This window comes from Alternaria metachromatica (assembly GCF_023757995.1).
Source record: "Alternaria metachromatica strain BMP 0045 chromosome Unknown scaffold_46, whole genome shotgun sequence".
NCBI lineage: Eukaryota > Fungi > Ascomycota > Dothideomycetes > Pleosporales > Pleosporaceae > Alternaria > Alternaria metachromatica.
This window is the reverse complement of record NW_026055537.1, coordinates 114,300-132,116: the sequence shown is the minus strand read 5'-3', so window position 1 is coordinate 132,116 and position 17,817 is coordinate 114,300. Positions and strand designations below refer to the sequence as shown.

General features: G+C 54.4%; 4 protein-coding genes across 4 annotated transcripts; 1 reads left to right on the top strand and 3 right to left on the bottom strand.

Annotated features, from left to right (window-relative positions):
- Positions 1-5,988: 5,988 nt before the first annotated feature.
- On the bottom strand, positions 5,989-6,761 carry J4E83_010523 (uncharacterized protein; the record flags this gene model as incomplete). The annotated part of the gene is made up of 2 exons (XM_049337404.1): positions 5,989-6,107; positions 6,275-6,761. 2 exons carry the CDS (start codon positions 6,759-6,761, stop codon positions 5,989-5,991), a joined length of 606 nt encoding a protein of 201 aa, XP_049183489.1.
- Positions 6,762-7,969: 1,208 nt separating this feature from the next.
- J4E83_010522 (uncharacterized protein) lies at positions 7,970-11,377 on the bottom strand (the record flags this gene model as incomplete). The annotated part of the gene is made up of 1 exon (XM_049337403.1): positions 7,970-11,377. One exon carries the CDS (start codon positions 11,375-11,377, stop codon positions 7,970-7,972), a length of 3,408 nt encoding a protein of 1,135 aa, XP_049183488.1.
- A 1,849-nt stretch (positions 11,378-13,226) lies between these two features.
- MET26 (homocysteine methyltransferase Met26) lies at positions 13,227-15,625 on the bottom strand (the record flags this gene model as incomplete). The annotated part of the gene is made up of 3 exons (XM_049337402.1): positions 13,227-15,194; positions 15,245-15,346; positions 15,395-15,625. The coding sequence occupies 3 exons, from the start codon at positions 15,623-15,625 to the stop codon at positions 13,227-13,229; spliced, it is 2,301 nt and encodes a 766-aa protein (XP_049183487.1).
- Positions 15,626-16,561: 936 nt separating this feature from the next.
- On the top strand, positions 16,562-17,517 carry J4E83_010520 (uncharacterized protein; the record flags this gene model as incomplete). Its single annotated transcript, XM_049337401.1, has 2 exons — positions 16,562-16,670; positions 16,718-17,517. 2 exons carry the CDS (start codon positions 16,562-16,564, stop codon positions 17,515-17,517), a joined length of 909 nt encoding a protein of 302 aa, XP_049183486.1.
- Between the last annotated feature and the right edge of the window lie 300 nt (positions 17,518-17,817).

Genomic DNA, 17,817 nt, shown 5'->3' with positions numbered 1-17,817 from the left:
GCGACAAAAAGCCACTTCGGCTGCGTCAGATCTGTGTCGTATGTTTGGATAGTCACTGCATTGGGAAGTCGCCATGAACGGCATATGACACGCTCCTTCCACACCATATGAGGCCACAACATAGATGCAGCCGCGACTGCCTCACCCATTCAGCATCTCACGCCATTATGTTTAGTCTTCGTCATCGAAACTACTTCGTCATACGTTATCATGTCTTCTGCAACCATTGGCACTTCCACAAGCTCATTTTGGCATTGGAGAGCTGTCCTGTTTCCATCCCTCTTTCCCAGCTTCCGACCTTCGGCAAGCACTCCACGTGCACTGACGCAGCCATCAACAAACTAGCAACTTTCCATGTGCAGCCACCCACTCATCCTTCCTCCACCACCTCGCCATCATGGCGACCAAGCTGTGCTGTACGGCCGAGCAGGACGATCGTTCAGATTCGCCCGAGCTACCCAACGCCCGCGTCAGTCAGCCTACACCGGTGAACAGGCCGCTTCTACCCAAAGATGCTAGCTCACCCAATTCACGCTTCACGAGCGCCCGTTCGGAAGACCTCCATGAGCTGCATGAGATCTTCCACAATGCTCGCGACTCCAACGAAGACCGAGCCATGCCAATGCGAACGCTTCGTGCACGCTTCAGCCGTCCTTCGATGCATAGCATCCGCAGTCTACACAAGATGACGAGTATGCGTTCACTGATCAGACGCAAGTTTTCGAAGGAGCTCCCTAAGAAAGCCCCAACCGTTTCATCACCACATTTGCAGCTGAGACCAAGGAACATTACTCCAGCTGCCGGCACTGTCGTCAAGCAGCTGAAAGATGGAACGAATCAGCAGCTTCAGATTACCAAAGATGACCTACGGAAGGATCTACTCAGCGACAAGAAGCCTGATGAGGGCGGTTATGATTCAGATGCTGAGGCACTTGACGAAATTGCAAACAACATCGGCAAGAAGTCACCTATCAAGCGACCGAGCATCCACAGTGTCGACTGGACCACCACAACCGGAAGGTTAGATGTTGCGAGCTCTTCATTACGCCATACTGACAGTCACCAGCAAAACAACACCAGACTCCACAAGAAACGGCCGCACCAGCGGCGACCTCAACGACGACCTCCCTCCCTACAGTATCAACAAGCCACAGGCCGGTCCTTTCTCCCACCGGTTCAGCCAAGTGTTCAGCACGCCCAATCTGCGATCGGATACACCTGGTGGAAAGGACAACAGAGTGAGACGCTCGCATTCGGCTACATCCATGGGCTTGCCGAAGCCTTCTCCCCTCTCACCATTACGACTACCAAGCCTTACCGACCACGACTCAGCTGGCATACCATGGTCTGAGATAATGCACAAGAGTCTCCGTCTTTCGCAGTTTCCTGTGCCTCCGCGCCATATCAGTCCACAGGCATCTATAACCACCCTCAACAATGACGGCCATAAGCGACACCAGAAACGAAGTAGCTCCGCTTCGGTATCGTCGCACCGAGCTCTTGGAACGACTGCTTCCCCTTGTGGTCGCCTCATTGAGATCCGCGTTCAACAGCCAACATCCACTGCAACCCCAAGGCCGTCTACATCTATCAGAGGCACTCTCCGTGGAGACTCGCCGCGTAAAGTACGAGGACAGGCACATAACAGCGAGGATAATGACGATGATGACAACCCTCGTCGGTCTGTCCATCTTTACAGCATGCGCATCTCACATCATCTACGCTCTGGGTCTCTTCTCTCATGGGACCAACTTGCCGATGCACCAGAGCTTCCCACTCCGCCTCGCGCATTCCGTGAACGCACTCTCTCAGACCCGAGCCGAACTTCCCCACAAAGTAAGCAACTAGCCCGCCATGACCGGCAAACATCGAGCTCAGGCTTTGCCAGCTCAAAAGTTCCGAGTAGATGGGGTAAGGTATTGCCGAACGATCTTGACACCCGACCTGATGTTGCTTCTTCCATCTACTCAAGTCGGCCCCAAAGCCCACCCGACAGTTTTGGAGGATCAGTGACGACTCTACCGCGCACTGATACTGAGAATCGCCCGGTCAGCATTTCGTCTGCCGACATACGACGGCCTCGACGTTCTGCCTCCTTTCCTACAGACAACGAAGACACACCAAGACCAGCTAAAAGACATGGTCTCACCAACCTCGCCACAGTCACTGGCCATCCGGTCGAGCCTTCGCTTCTTGCACCGCCCGCACCGCTAGCACGCAAGAACAGTGTTGCTGATACCAAGACCTCCAAATTTCGAGAAGAATTCAGCCCATCTCCACCCAAGAAGAAGATGACACAGTCGGCATCTATCATCAAGTTCTTGAACCCGAAGCGCCTGAGTCTGCGCAGCCAGAGTGAAGCAAATCTCCAGTCTGAAGCTTCCTCCTCCTCGGTCGTCGCACTTGCCGCTGTGGATGGTCCATCTGACACGCTGGAGCTCCCTGTCAACCATGGACGTCGTCAGTCACGGTCATTGATAAGCATGCAGGCTGAACAAGATGCACTCGGAAAGAACAAAGGCGCCAATCATGTATGGGATCGCGCTTTGCAAGCGCATCAAGACGAGAAAGCATCTCTCTATCTTCCCAAGAACAGGGACCTCGCTGTTCATGCGAGCCCTTTCCGCGAGCGCAGCGGCAGCGTTTCCGTGCGACGCATCAGTGTCGAAGGCCTGGATCCAGCTAGCCGAGCTGACGATGGTTCCAGCACGCGGGTATCGACATTAAGTCCCCACGCCGAAACACCTGGTGAAGAGCGCTCCGAGGGGCTGTTCAAGATGGTGTCTCGTCGCAGTGCTATGATAGGGCGTGATGATGTTAGCGTTGGACAAGAAGTGGCAAATGCATTTGAGCGGCAGGGCGACAGCACGGATGTCGTCGGGGCCTGGGGTCGTTATCCTTCGCACACGCGCCATGACCGTACCGCATCTGCAGGGAAGGCTGATAACGTGCAGCCTCGCGACTTCGCGCTTGAGGCAGCGATCAAGTTTGCTTCAGCAACGGATGACGAGGACCTGATCGATCCCACAGCGAGAAGACCGTCCACCCCACTGCTGCCTGGCGAGAAGAAGAAAAAGAAGAAGGTTGGCAGTGGTCGTGTAGCGAAGAGCAACTCGATGACTTTCGGCAAGACTCTCATGAAGAACTACACCAAGATGTTCAGGAGTCAGAGTACAGAGTTCCGCAGGCATGGTAGAGGACACCGCAGTTCCATCGCATCTGGCGGCATCCTTGAGCACCCTGAGCTCGAGCTCTTGCCTGATGTTTGGGCGGGTGAGGCTCACAGAGACGTTGACACGTACATCCCAGGCGATGAGCAGTCTGTGCTGAGGCAGGAAACCTTGAAGAAGACGACTAAATCCAGGAGCAATCTACGAGCGGAGGATTCCATGGCAACACTCCGTCCACGGCGCAATTCTTCTGCGCCCAATCTCAACGAGATGTCATTCGGCGATGGCGCAGCTGATGCGCAGCACGCAAACGATCGAGCACGTGTCTGGTCTACCTACTACGAAAACTGCGTCGATGCATACCCCCGTCTGAGTATGGACACGAACCGAGTTCTCGAGGACTTTGGTCGTCCGAATCGGCACTCATTCGATAGCCGGCAGGTGTCCGTGCACTCGCGCACTTTGCCTACTCATCTGCGGAAGCACACGCGCAACGCTAGCCAGATGAGTCAGATGAGCAATGGGAGCCGCGCCAGGAGCTTCGGCTCGCTGGGTCAAGATGACAGCGCTTTCGAGGAGCGGAGCTTGGTCAGCGTTAGGCGAAGCACCATGGATCTGATTTCCAAATTCAAACAGCAGGAAGCTACGGAGCATGAAAGGATCTTGTCCTTCAGCAGGATGGACAGTGGAAAAGCGCGGGACAGTGTGGCGGCCCAGTGAGCTGGGTCAAATTCGCGTCACGTCGTAATGTCTAATATTTGCTTCTCGATTCCTCCAGTGCGACGAATGTATCGTTAGTATCAGCATAGGTCAGTCCGTAGCATTTACTCGTCATACTTGGTCATTTTCTCGTTGTGTTGTCATCGCCCTTGAGGCTGGTTGTGCAATGCTCGAATTTCCATTGGCCGCGTACTTGCTCACCCAAGGCATACACTCACGGGTATTAGAGCCGCGACCCACTTCCACTTCTGCAGCCAGTGGCAATGCCTCGATATCCAAAACATCTATCAATTCACAACAACATAGTGGCTCGTGCGGTGAGGACCTTGGGCTAGCGATTTGTTCCCACGTTTGACGTAGAATATTCCTGCGGTGGGCTTTCGGAGTACTTGTCCGAACACACTGCGCGCTTTTCTACTGGGGAGTGCGAACTCTGGATACTGTCATTGCATTGAGTCAAGGCCGCTTGAAATTCTCACACTGTTTCTGTTTATAAGCCTGGATATATCCCGCTGTTTATCTATTTTCAGAGAGCTACCCATCGAACACTGACTAAAGCACTAAGCCAACTACACACGCTCGCTCGAATATCACGCACCCTCTCGACTGATACATACGACCAGTCAACTCACATTCGCGCTGCCATCACACACTCAGTTGACTATATACGGTCAACCCACGTACATTCACGCCGTCATCACACACCCAACTGACTACATATCTGCTCAACTACGACGGACGATCAGGCAATACATAGATTTGCCTACTACACACACCCACCACCACTACAAACGCGCCTGTACACCACACCCAGGCTCATACATCACACTCACATTCGAGTAGCCGGTTTTTCAAATCTACGCGAAACTCCTACACACCATGTCTTTCCAATCCCTAACCACAACCCCTGCAATCCAGGTTATGAACGACAACCTGTTGAGGAACCTGTGGTCTTATCGCGAGGTGCAGGATGGAGGGGTTGATCAAGGGGTGGATGAAGGGGATGAGACAGAGAGTGCACATGAGGAGGATGAAGATGTGGAGATTGGAGAGGAAGAGGAGGTGCAGGAAGAAGTTCATTCTTCACCACCTCCACCAGAAGTGGAAGTGGAAGTGGAAGTAGAGATTGCAGCAAAGGAGAAGAAATCACCTAAACTGCACATCCCAATAAGGATTTGGAATCAGGTTGTGCCTAAAGGTAAGGCTGATGCACAAGTGGTGCAAAAAGTTCAAGAAGTTCAAGATCCCAAGGTGAATTCTCCGAAGCGCAAACGCGTTTCTCTTTTCTTATATCAGGAAGAAGAGATAGAGGCAAGTGACGCCTTAGCGCAAGAGCAGAAAGCAGAAGCGCAAGTAGAAGAAAGAGGCCGAAGAAAACGCACAAAAACTTTGAAAGCCTCTCAAAACGAAGAGATTTCGCGAGAGAAGACGGGCGGAACTTCGCGGTCACGTGGACATGCGGCTTCAGCTTCGACATCAAAACCAGCTACGCGCACCGCTTCCGCTACCGCTCCACGTTCACGTGGAAGCGAAAACGTCCCGCTATCCTCCTCCGCCCTCGCCCTAGAAACCGCTGCCCGCACGCTGGAAAAACGCGCCGTTGCCTCCTCCTACCTCTCCTCATCCACCGCCCCCTCCCCACCCCTCACACCGCCCACGCCACCCCCCAAAGAAGGCCCCCGCGCAGCATGGCACCGCCTCTTCCCGCACCTCCCCTCGCTCTCAGACTACTACCACATCGGCGAATGGCGCGAATTAATGGTTTGGAAAGAAGCGAAAGGCTGGATTAAACGGGCCGCAGATGACCCCTGGGAGAAGCCTGTGTGGAGGAAACCGGGATGGAATCGCAGGGACGAGGAACATGAGGAGTTGTGGCAGGGGTGTGAGAGGAGGATGGTGGGGGAGAGGGGGTGGACGTATGAGGGGAGGGTGGCGGGGGATGAGGGGATGGTTAGGGCGGCTGAGAGGGGTTGGGGGGTAGGGGGGTGGGAGGGGTGAGGGTTTGTATGGGGGAAGGAGCTATAGACTAAGTACGCTGACTATAACTACAATGCCGACAATAGATGTACACCAGACTACTATCATAAACCACGATGGCTCATCCAATGCTTCCTTTCTCCCTGGCACGGTCTTTTCTACTCTTTGCCTCCATCGAGTGAACCACCATGTATGCTCGTTTCTTGTTTCCTTCGCTGAACTCATCCAACTCATCGTGTACTCGCTTTCTGTATCATCCCCATCTCCACCCGACTCAACCGTTTCCTCATCACTCTCGCAATCACTACTACCATCGAGGTCGCCCGAACAATAGCTCCTTTTCTCGTTGAAATACCAAGCTTCTATGACACTTCCCGGTTGGATTCTAGCATCCCAGTCTCCGCTACCAATCGGCATGTCCTCGTTCACGTCCCATAGCTCGTCGATGACAATGCCGTCCTGTGCCAGTTCGTTCAGTAGGGAGTTGACATTGGCCCATTGGGAGTAAACACGGTAGTCGAGGAGTTTCGTGGTCGTGCCGTCTTTGAAATGGAAGGACAGAGTGATTGGGGTTGACGGTGTGGACGCCGCGGTAGGTGATAGATGTCCATCTTCGTGTCCCAGCAAGTGAAGCCCAATGCCCGAGTCGACTCGAGCAGGTGTTAATCCGACATCGGATATCCTGCCGTCCTCCTCTTTCGGTAACTTGCTGACGAGATACCACAGTATCCAATCTGTACTGGGGTGATAGCACCAGTGGATATAAGATTTGGGCACGCACTGGCTTTCTGTGGCTGCGTGAGTGAGCACCTCGTCGCTATCGTTGTCGGTATCGACTGATCGATTGGTAGTTGGGGTATCGCATGTTCCGTTCGACACCTGCACCTTTCGCATAGCTGGATCGCGCACTCATCTTCTAGTCTGAGCTTTTGGCGTCCATGCCATGTCTTCATACCCCTCACCATAGCGCTTCCCAGCTCCGCTACCCGGTCGAAGATCTTGGATGAAGCTAATCGAACAACCGCATGTCCTGAACAAAGACTCTAATTCGCCGTTCCTATACTTCCCGAACTCTCGAGCACAAGCCCTCAAAGACACATGGGATGGGTACAAGCGCTAAATACTCCACGGGTCATCTATGTAGTTGAAGATGATCGAAGGCCGATGCGCGGCTGGTGTGTAACACTAAACCCACATTTTCCCAAGCTGTCGTAATGACAGGTCTCACAAATCCTGTATTCTGGACATGACAGGCTTTGATAATATGAGCAAGGTTGCACAAAACCCACTGTTACCAGCACCTCCCGCAATAACCGAACAAAGGGTCATTGTCAACACACTGTCACGGACCGCGCTAGCCATGTCACACCCGATGGATCGGGGGAGGAAAGAGGCAAGGCGGCCGACGACGGCAAAAGCCCAGTCTCAGGTCTCTTCATATCGTTGACCAGAGAGATTACAACGTGGGGGAAGACTTTCCCACTCGTTTCCAAGTATTTTGCACGTGCAGAGCTTACCAGTAGACGACGTGCATTTCAAATGAGACGGATATCAAGTGAGAAGAATAAAGTCATTTCTACATCCCAACTTCATGCCGTTACCAGCACATCCCGCAATAACCGAACAAAGAGCCGCCGTGAACGCACTGTGACGGACCACGCTCTGATTCAAGGGAGGGGACATCCACCACCACCCCTCCGCCTCCCCTCCGCCTCCCCCACCCACCCAGAAAGGCGGCCGACGACGGCATCGTTCTAGCCTCGAAGCTCTTTACGTGCTCAGCCAGATACCTTACAACATGGTCAACCTAGCGATGCAATAGGCTATATGTATATCTCGTACAACACAAAATGTTCAGTAAGAATATGAAGTCATTTCTACATCCTAACTACATCGCTTCATCTTCGTCTTCGTCTAAAAACGACCGTGGAGCACGTCAACACTAAATCGTGCTACTATGTGAAACCAAACATCGAGGATATCTATCCATCCAAAAACGCCAATCGCTATCCCTAGATCATCAAAAGAGAAATCGTACAACCGAAAAAACATCAACTTCCATCATGACCGTGTCCATGCTCACGCCTACCATCAGTGTAGACTTACTCCCTCTCCTTCTCCTTACCCTTACCAAGCGGACTCATCCCCGCCCCACTCCCCAACCTCTTACTCCTAACACTCACCTCCCTCGCCAAACTACTCTGACTCGCCTTTCCCCTAACCTTCAAACTCTTAATAGAATTCGACGGACTGGGTCTAGGACTCATCCTCGGACTACCCCCTCTACTCCCACTACTGCTCATCTGTTCAAACCTCCCCGCCAAATCCTTCACCCTCGTCGGCGACTCCTTCCCATTCCCATTCCCATGATCATCCCCAGCAACGCTTGGAGGAGGGACATCACTCAAAATACTCGCGCCATCGATATCCGCGTTGACGACGCGGAGTTTAGACTTGGGTACGGTGAACATGACTTGTACGACGCGACGCTCGACTGCGGCTTCGACGTCCCAGTCTGCTTCGCTGGCGGGGGTGCAGGGACGGTCTCTTTCGTCTCCTCTATCGTGTGACGGCGGTACGCCTAGTTGGTCTGGGGATATGGGTGTACGCGGGGTAGGCAACCTCTCCTCACTATTGATAGTGACGAGGAGATTGCTACCACGTTCGCGCCACTCTTGACGCGCGCGTTCACGCTCAAGTATGGCGATATCCTCAGGCGCGCCCCAGTCGTCGCCTGCAGTGCGGCGCCACGCTGGGTCTTGTTCCTCTTCGAGCCAGTCCTGTTTGCCGCGGCGGTTGCGCCAGAAGCTTGCGTCAGAGGCGGCGCGTTGGGGCGTCGTATTCGTAGTCGCAGTAGCAGGGAGGGATTTCCTGTTGATGGAGCGGGGAGAAGGGTCGACGGGGGAGGTTGGATCGTCTCTGTAGGGTTCGTGGTATGTTGGTGCTGTTGTGAGGGAGCGCGTGCGTTCGGCGCTGGAAACGGAGCGTGTTAGGACTCTGCGGACACTGCCTAGCCAGCTCATTCTGCGCTCTCTGGTTGCAGGGCGAGGAGCTGATGATAGGTCTAGTGCGAAGGATGTTGCTGGTGTGGCTGTGGCTGCGCGACTGTTGCTGCGGTCTGAGTCGCGGTGTGTGGTTGAGCCGGATGAGCTGGTGTCGGGTCTTGATCGCTCTGGGTTTCCACCGAGGAGTACCTCGCCTTCTGCTTGTAGACGGGAGAATGATGATTGTGCGGTGCGGAAGGAGTCGACATCCTGCTCGCCTTGCAGGCTACTAAAGGACTGCGTTCGCGGGTCTTCTGGTGAGTGTCGGCCAGGCTTGTCATGAGTAGGACTTGTATCAGGTGTCTTGAATGGGTTGGCACGCATGGCTGTGTTCAACATAGGACCCGAACGCATAGATGCACTGCGCCCAACGCCGCCATTAGATGAAGTCCATGACAGCGTACTTCTCTCGCTGAGGTTCGAGCTTGTACGTTCCGACGTAGACTTGTCAGGCGATAGTCTTCCAGCTGAATTGGTATTAACCTCATAGCTCTGGTGCTGAGGCGATGGGGATGCCGAATGAAGCGTGTTCCTGTTACGTCCAGGGGACTCCGTGAATGGATCCAAGACTGGAGCGTTATCAAGTATTGCCGACCCAGATCTTTGTCGTGTCTCTGTCATCTCCTGATGCCTGCTCGGTGTATTGTTATCGTGCGCAGACTCCTCATCAGGCTCCTCCTCCAACTCGTCGATAGGATGTATGCTTCCTGGACCTCGGGGCCTGCCCATGGCGTACTGAGGTCTACCGCTCAAGTTGCGTCGCAGTCCACGCGTCGGACTTGGGACCTCGACCAGTAGTCCAGTTCTTTCCACATCGCCCCGGGTGGTGGCCTTCCATCCTTGTCCACCCTGTGTACCGGCTGGGAAGTAGTAAGGCCCGTTCTGATCGGTAATATAGTCCAGAGCATCCGAGTTCCCGCCGCGGCCATCGAAGCTTTGGGGGTAGTCTTCGGCATTGTATCTATGGGTAGTGTAGGAGATCTCCTGCAGTTGTTTTTCCCGGAACTCCCTTCGCTTCTTCATGCGCCTCGCATACCACATGTAGAGCGCGAACACTCCACATATCGCAGCCAAACCGATACCAACACCGACACCCAAGCCAGCCTTTTGTCCAGTCGTAGACAACAGCCCGCTATTGGCAGACTCTGACGGCGACTCTTTAATCGGAGGAGTATAATCCGAAATCCAGGTATTCGAGGTAACGTTAAGGAAGTAGGTCTGGGTGTTTGCTGCTGGCGCGGTGTCTCTTCGCTGTGTTCCAGATGATGAAATAGAATACCCTCCAGTGATCATCAGTACACCTCCAGGTAGCATGGCCGCTCCATGACCATAGAGACCACCGTCATTCGGCAGTCCGGTACCAGTAGTAGATGGAACTACCCATTGCCAGTCACCAGCACCACCGTAACCATCTGCGACGCTCAGTATGGCGAACTGGGGGTCTGCTGGTGTATTGATGTCGCCCACCCAACCTCCGACTACGATGATCTGCTGGCCATCCGGACTCAGCACAGCGGTATGACCGGAACGAGGATCGATCGAGGTGACCTCTGCTCGAATAGCTAGGTCGGTACGGGAGGTGTCAGGTTGATCGACGCCAATGAAGGTCCAGCCCTGTTCTGGAAGGGAGAAGAGGGCAATTTGCGACATGTTGATAAAGGCAGCACTGGTATGGCCTCCGATGAGGACGAAGTTCTGCTGTTGTATCTGCGTGCCATCGCTTCGGTCGGAGAAGGTTGGCGAAAGACCTGTGATAGTGAATCCAGCTTCGGGTATAGGTGGTCCACGGCTGGATGAGACGTCGATGTCGTAGTTGAGTGGCTTGCTCGTATCCTCCGAAGGTTGTATGGCGACCATGAAGTTGGAGTAGTTGGCCGCAGATTGCCAGTCGCCCGCAGTCTCGTTCTGATCAGGGCACATGCCACCGAAGAAATATGCGCCAGTATTCGCAGCCTTCCCACCAACGATAGACGAGAAGGTCATGCCACCGCTGAGGTAGTTCGCGCCCATGATGGACGTATGCGAACTGTCGACCACCGAAACATCCTGCTTGCTCCAACTGCCCTTGACAACATTCTCTGAGGTATCCGGTACAAAGCTCCACAATTCTCCACCACTCGCACCCAGAGTGCAGTCGCCCGTGTATACCGTAAGGTTGCCGTCGTGGTCGAGAACCGGGGTGAAGGCGCGCGGGGCATTGTCGTCGAGGAAGGGCAGCGTTGCGTACAGTGTGTTGTAGGGTAGATTGGACGCTTTGACCTGGGACGATAGATCGATGGTGCTCAGAGCGAATTGCGTGGACGATTGCGACGACGGGCGGAAGACGTAGAGGGTATCATTGTTTTGGAGGAGGCGTGTAGGGTTGTATGGCATCTGGGCAGCGACGGCAGACAGCAGCAGCGAAGCCGACAGTAATGGTAGCCATTGCATCCGGAGTTCAATAGGCAGCCTAAGTGGTGTCGACATAGTGGTGGTATGATGCGCGAGGACCTTCACCTCGAATGCTGGAGATGACGTCCCATGAACCACGACTCTGAAGAATTGCGGGACAGGTAGTACGACGCAAGCGATAATACGGGTGGAGTTGGAGATGTGCAGATACAAGTCGGGTGGTGGGCTCAGATCTGCGGTTCATGCACGGGACCGTCGAGGTGGCTGGTCTGTCAACAGAGGCCCAGCCCGCAACGCCCTCGACCCTGGCCAAAAGCCTTCAACCAAGTTGCGCAACGTACTATTCTAGCGCGTATATTTCGGTGGGAGGCGTCCATCGGTCCAATCAATGCTCGATCTCACGATCGGGAGCCGTGCCGAACGCGTCTGGGCCTGATTTGCCCTGATTTTCCCACGCCAAGGTGGATAGCATTGGTTAGTAAACAGGGTCGTTCGGGGCAACGGCTTTGTGGCTTGCGTGCATCATAGCATGTGAAGATATAGCCCACCCATCGCCGTCGGACTTAGAATGCTTCAAAAACTAATTGTTCCGTCTTACGTCGTCGGAGAAACAATCAACCATCGTGACAACATTGCGCGACATTCCGCATGGCCGCTGGAGTCGAGATAGTGAGGAGGTTGGTAGAAGGCCGGCGGTATGACAGCACCGTCAGCACGAGCGCAGCGCAGCCCCCACCTTCCAAGGTTGCGCCTACCGCTTCCACGCGTAAAAGTCGATGACACTATTGATCTTCCGCTTTTGTTTCAGATACACGACGCATCAGCTGAGATCTATTGGCAATTCGGGCCTTTGGTCGTCGACAAGAACTGCGAGTGCCGACGCGTCAATATACTCACCTATAACTTGTACGGCCTATACACCCGCGTTGTAGATGCGCGATTGTGATGTAGAGTGCTATCTTTATCCTATAGGACTGTGGCTGGCTATAAGATAATCCATAGAGAGCCGTGTGCAGTGGATCGTTGACAAGATTTGCGCGTGCTGGGGACGCGTCGGCGTGCCACAACCCCTCAATTATCATCATCGTCTTAGTTGGACGGTGTGATTGAGAGAGGCTTGCATTGCCACGATCTGAAGTATTTACTTAGCAGCGTTGTGCCTCTATTGAACTACCAGCACGCTTATCAAAGCAGTCATCGTCTTTGCTGCTTCTGAATAAACAATGTCGGTTGATGCTTATGCTGTCAGTATTATAGACGTGGTAAGAAGCTTGATGCGCTTTATCGGGAAGGCATTATAGAGGTCCATGTAGTATTATACGTTGACAATAGAACCACAAACGGAAAATAGGCGCAATAAGGCGATGGATGATATATGGAAGTTGTCCCGAGCAGCGCACAGAGGTCCTAAAAAAGGCTCCCACCAGGTAGAAGAAGAGGACGAAGACCACTATATAGGTGAGGCGATCGGGAAGATACAGAACATCACGACCTCTCTACACGTGAACAATGCGTTCATCACACACATCAAGTACTTAGTTGTAGAGCGACACTGACATATTTCCATTCAGCTCATCCAAGATCAAGATGAGATCGTCTACTCTACATCGACGACAAAGCTCTTGCTCCGTCCATCACATGCCATATCCCTGCGACAATCGTCGCACACATAGTCCCCAAAAAAGTTCAAAACGCCAAAGCCAGCCCATTTGCTGCTTGTGATATGAACGCCGATGTTGAGATGCGTCCATACACACCTCTCTTCAATCCTTTTTGCACCGCCAAACGACCCATGATGCAGGTTGAACTTTTGGGTATCATAACTAGTCATTACACACATTACAAAGCGGCATGTTGATATGCTGCTTGAACTGACCCCGTTGATGAAACGAGGTCAAAGAGGATATGCCAAATGGCAAAGAGCCTAAGAAGAGTACTTCTCGCGGTAGAACTTGGCCGCGTTGACAAGGTTGACAAGCGCTGCCTTGGTCTCCTTCCACTGACGGGTCTTGAGACCGCAGTCGGGGTTGACCCAGAGCTGCTCAGGCTTGAGGTAGGTGAGCATCTCGGCGAGACGGTCCTTGATCTCCTGCTCGGAGGGGATACGAGGGGAGTGGATGTCGTAGACACCGGGACCAATGTGGCGGGGGTAAGCCTTGTCCTCGAAGACCTTGAGGAGCTTGGCATCGCTCTTGCTGTTCTCGATGGAGAGGACATCAGCATCGAGCGCGGCAATGGCGTGGAAGAAGTCCTGGAACTCGGAGTAGCAGAAGTGGGAGTGGATCTGGGTAGAGTCCTGGACACCAGCGCAGGCGAGCTTGAAGGAGTCGACAGCCCATGAGAGGTACTTCTCGCGCTCAGTGCCGGCACGGAGAGGAAGACCCTCACGGAGAGCGGGCTCGTCGACTTGGATGACGTAGATGCCAGCAGACTCGAGGTCAACAACCTCGTCGCGGAGGGCGAGAGCAAGTTGCTGGGCCTGGACAGACTGGTGGACATCGTCACGGGGGAAGGACCATCGGAGGCAGGTGATGGGTCCAGTGAGCATACCCTTCATGGGCTTCTTGGAGATGGAGGCGGCGTACTTGGACTCCTTGACGGTCATGGGAGCAGGGCGCGAGATGTCACCGACGATGATCGGGGGACGGACGCAGCGGGATCCGTAAGACTGGACCCAACCCTTGGTGGTGAAGGCATAACCGTCAAGGCGCTCACCGAAGTACTGCACCATGTCGTTACGCTCGGGCTCACCGTGGACGTAGACGTCAAGGCCAAGCTCGTCCTGGATCTTGACGACCTCCTCGATCTCCTTCTCGATGAACTTCTCGTACTCCTCGGGTGTGATCTCACCCTTGGTGAACTTGTTACGCGAGATGCGGATCTCCTTGGTCTGGGGGAAAGATCCGATGGTGGTGGTGGGGAACATGGGGAGGTTGAGGTGCTTCTTCTGCTGAGCGTAACGCTCAGGGAAGCCAGACTTGCGCTCGTGCTGCTCAGGGGTGACGCTGGCCTGGCGGTCCTTGACAGCCTTGTTGTTGGTGCGCTCAGATGAGGCACGAGCCTGCATCGACTTGGCGTTGGCCTCAAGAGCCTCACGGACGGATGCTGGGCCGTCGTTGACAGCCTTGGCGATGACAACGACCTCTGACACCTTCTGGCAGGCGAAGGAGAACCAGTCCTTGACCTCCTCAGGCAGCTTCTTCTCGCTGTCAAGAGAGTGGGGAGTGTGGAGAAGGGAGCTGGAGGTGGAAACGAGGACACGGTCCTTGCCGAGCTTCTGGACAGCAGTCTCAACAATCTCGATGGCGTTCTTGAAGTTGGTCTTCCAGATGTTGCGGCCGTCGACCACACCGACGGAGAGAACCTGGTTGGAGCCAAGCTTGCCGATGACGCTCTCGAGCTGCTCAGGGTTCCTGACAAGGTCGATGTGGATACCAGCAACGCCCTGGAGGCTGGGGAAGACCTCGAAGTTGTGGACGATGTCACCGAAGTAGGTGGCAAGGACAAGCTTGGGCAGACCGCTGCCGACGAGCTTCTCGTATGCGGGCTTGAAGGCATCCTTGACCTTCTGGGGGAGGTCATAGACGAGGACAGGCTCGTCAATCTGGACGTACTCGGCACCAGCCTCCTTCAGCTTCTGGAGGAGCTCGACGTATACGGGCAGGAGCTTCTCGAGAAGGGTGATGGGGTCGACGGACTGACCACGGTCGGCCTTGCCGAGAGCGAGGAAGGAGACAGGTCCGATGAGGACGGGGCGGGTGGTGATGCCAGCCTCCTTGGCCTCGAGGAACTCAGCGACGGGCTTGGGGTTCTCGGCGAGGGTGAAGGTCTGGTTGTCTTGGAGGGTGGGCTTGACGTAGTGGTAGTTTGAGTCGAACCACTTGACCATCTCCTGTAGTGGGGTTAGATGGTGTTGATAACTCCCGAACATTCGGGACTTACCAGCGAGGGGACGTCAACACCGTCCTTCTGGTGGCCGCGGCCCATGGCGAAGTACTCATCGAGCTTGTGCAGCGAGTGCTTGGAGTAGCGCTCTGGGATAGCCTAGTCCTGTTAGTCGACTGCAGCGGCTATTGGATGACGTGTGCTTACGTTGAAGAGCTGGATGTGGTCGAGGAGGTGGTCGTAGAAGGCGAAGTCGTTGCTGGGAATGACATCGACGCCGGCGTCCTTCTGGATCTTCCAGTGCTCCAATCGCAGACGCTTGCCCTCCTTGATCAGGTCATCGCGCGAGAGCTTGTCCGCCCAGTAGGCCTCGTTGGCCTTCTTGAGCTCACGGTCCGCACCCATGCGGGGGAAACCGAGTACTGAAGAGTGTACCATTGTGATGTGATTGTCCGATGCGGACAACTGTGGCAATTGGGGGGAATGGGTAGAATGTGATAGAGGGGAGGGGGAAGAGGTGAGGGAGGAAGGTGGGATGTAGGAGGAAGAGTGGTAGCGGATGGTGTGCTTTATGTTTTTTGCTGGCGTATGCAGCAACGTCGCGGGGTTGGCGCCTACGTGGCTCCGATTCGACAATGCACTCACCGCCCTCAACTTTATTCTGCAACGGCGAGAACAATCCGCCGTTCGTCAGGGCTTCCCTCAATCTACGCAGTGTGGAGCGATTATCTTGGACTATCCTGCTACTCTAGCGCTCCCACGCCCACAGCTATCGCGCACTAGCTCTGCTAATGCTAACTTTTCCCCAAAGCGACATCGGCGGAGGGGCGCTCGGAGCCTTGGCGGTGACGAGCTTGCGCAACTTCAAGCGTGTCCGGTGAGAATTCGGATGTTTCCACAGCACAGGGACGAGGCACCCTGTAAAGATTCACGCAGGAACGATCCCTTCTCGACTGGGTGTTGAGAATTGGCCATGGCTAACACGTCGTCCATGACAGCATGAATCAGCTCCGCGCCAGCTCTTAGCGGGTTCTGCATCTCAACAGGCATCTTCTGGGTTAGCTCAGACCCTGAAGATCATCGACATCGGGACAATGCCATCAACTCGTCTCGAGCAGAACACCAAGGCGGCATGCGAGTTTGGTGTCATCGGTGTTTTGTACTGCAGCTCTTCTCACGATGGTCGGTAAATGTCCGAGCGAAGGGTTCACGACGAGGCGGCGGAACCACCGAGTACTTGCCTTATTTAGCTGTCTCCACAACCCCGCATCGTGTATAAAACCCCGCCATCAACAAGCCAAGTAGACGATAACAAGCGCAACAACCCCCCGAGCCAGTGAAAGATATACGGATAATATTCAAACGCATATCAAGATGGCTTCAAGACCGACTCACACCCGAACCGCCTCCACAAACCTGGCAGGTGGCTCAGGCCAGCGCGTGCTGGAGGGAAGGAATGCCATCATCACCGGAGCATCTCGAGGTATCCCAGCCACATACCCAGACTACATCCAGTTCTAACACCCCCAGGAATCGGCGTAGAAATCGCCCGCAACCTCGCCAGCAAAGGCTGCAACGTAGTAATAAACTACACCTCCGACTCCTCGTCCAAGACCGCCGAAGACCTCGCCTCCGAACTCTCCGCCGAATACGGTATAAAAGCCATCAGCGTACAAGCATCCATGGGCTCTGAAAACGGCCCCGCCCACCTCGTCGAGGTAACCAAGAACAATTTCCAGCACCCCAAGACGGGCAAGTTCCAACTCGACATCATCATCAACAACGCGGGCGTCGCTGGAAACAACTACGTCGAGAACGTTGATTGTGAGGACTTTGCTAGGCAGTTCAATATCAATGTGAGGGGACCGCTGCTGCTGGTTAAGGCGGCGACGCAGTACTTGCCGAATGATCGATCTGGTCGTATCGTTAACCTCAGCTCTGTGAGTTCGAGCCTGGGATACAAAGGCCAATCTATCTACGGTGGTACAAAGGCAGCGCTGGAGAGCATGACAAGGACGTGGTCGCGCGAGTTGGCGGAGCGCTGCACGGTTAATGCGATTAACCCCGGTCCTGTTGCTACGGATATGTACTGGAGTAACGACGACGCGTTCATTGCGCAGAACAAGCCGTTTATCGAGAACACGCCGCTTGCGGCGCCAAGGAAGGGGATTGATCCGGAGAGGATCTACGAGGCGAGCCAGGGTGCGGGCGGAAGACCAGGTTATAGTGAGGAGATTGGGGGTGTGGTGGGAATGCTGTGTTTGCCTGAGGCGGGGTGGACTACGGGTAGTGTCATTTGCGCGAATGGGGGTATGAAGTTCAGCTTCTAGGCATCGTCGGGGATGACGAGGACGCCAATGAAAATAAGACAGATATGATATCAACACGAAGATTTTCTTTACCTGATTTCTAGCCTACCGTGCATGCGTAACACTCTGCCGTACTTCCCCCTTCCCACTCTCCCAAACCTCACTCTCAATAACCACACTCGACGTTTTTCTAATCCCTCCACTTCCATCTTCTCTCACAATAATCCCCCGTTCTGAATCTCTATCACACATCCACCCCGCTCCCATCCTTTCTTCACTCCCCACACTGACCCCATCGTCATCTACGCCCTCATACCGCGC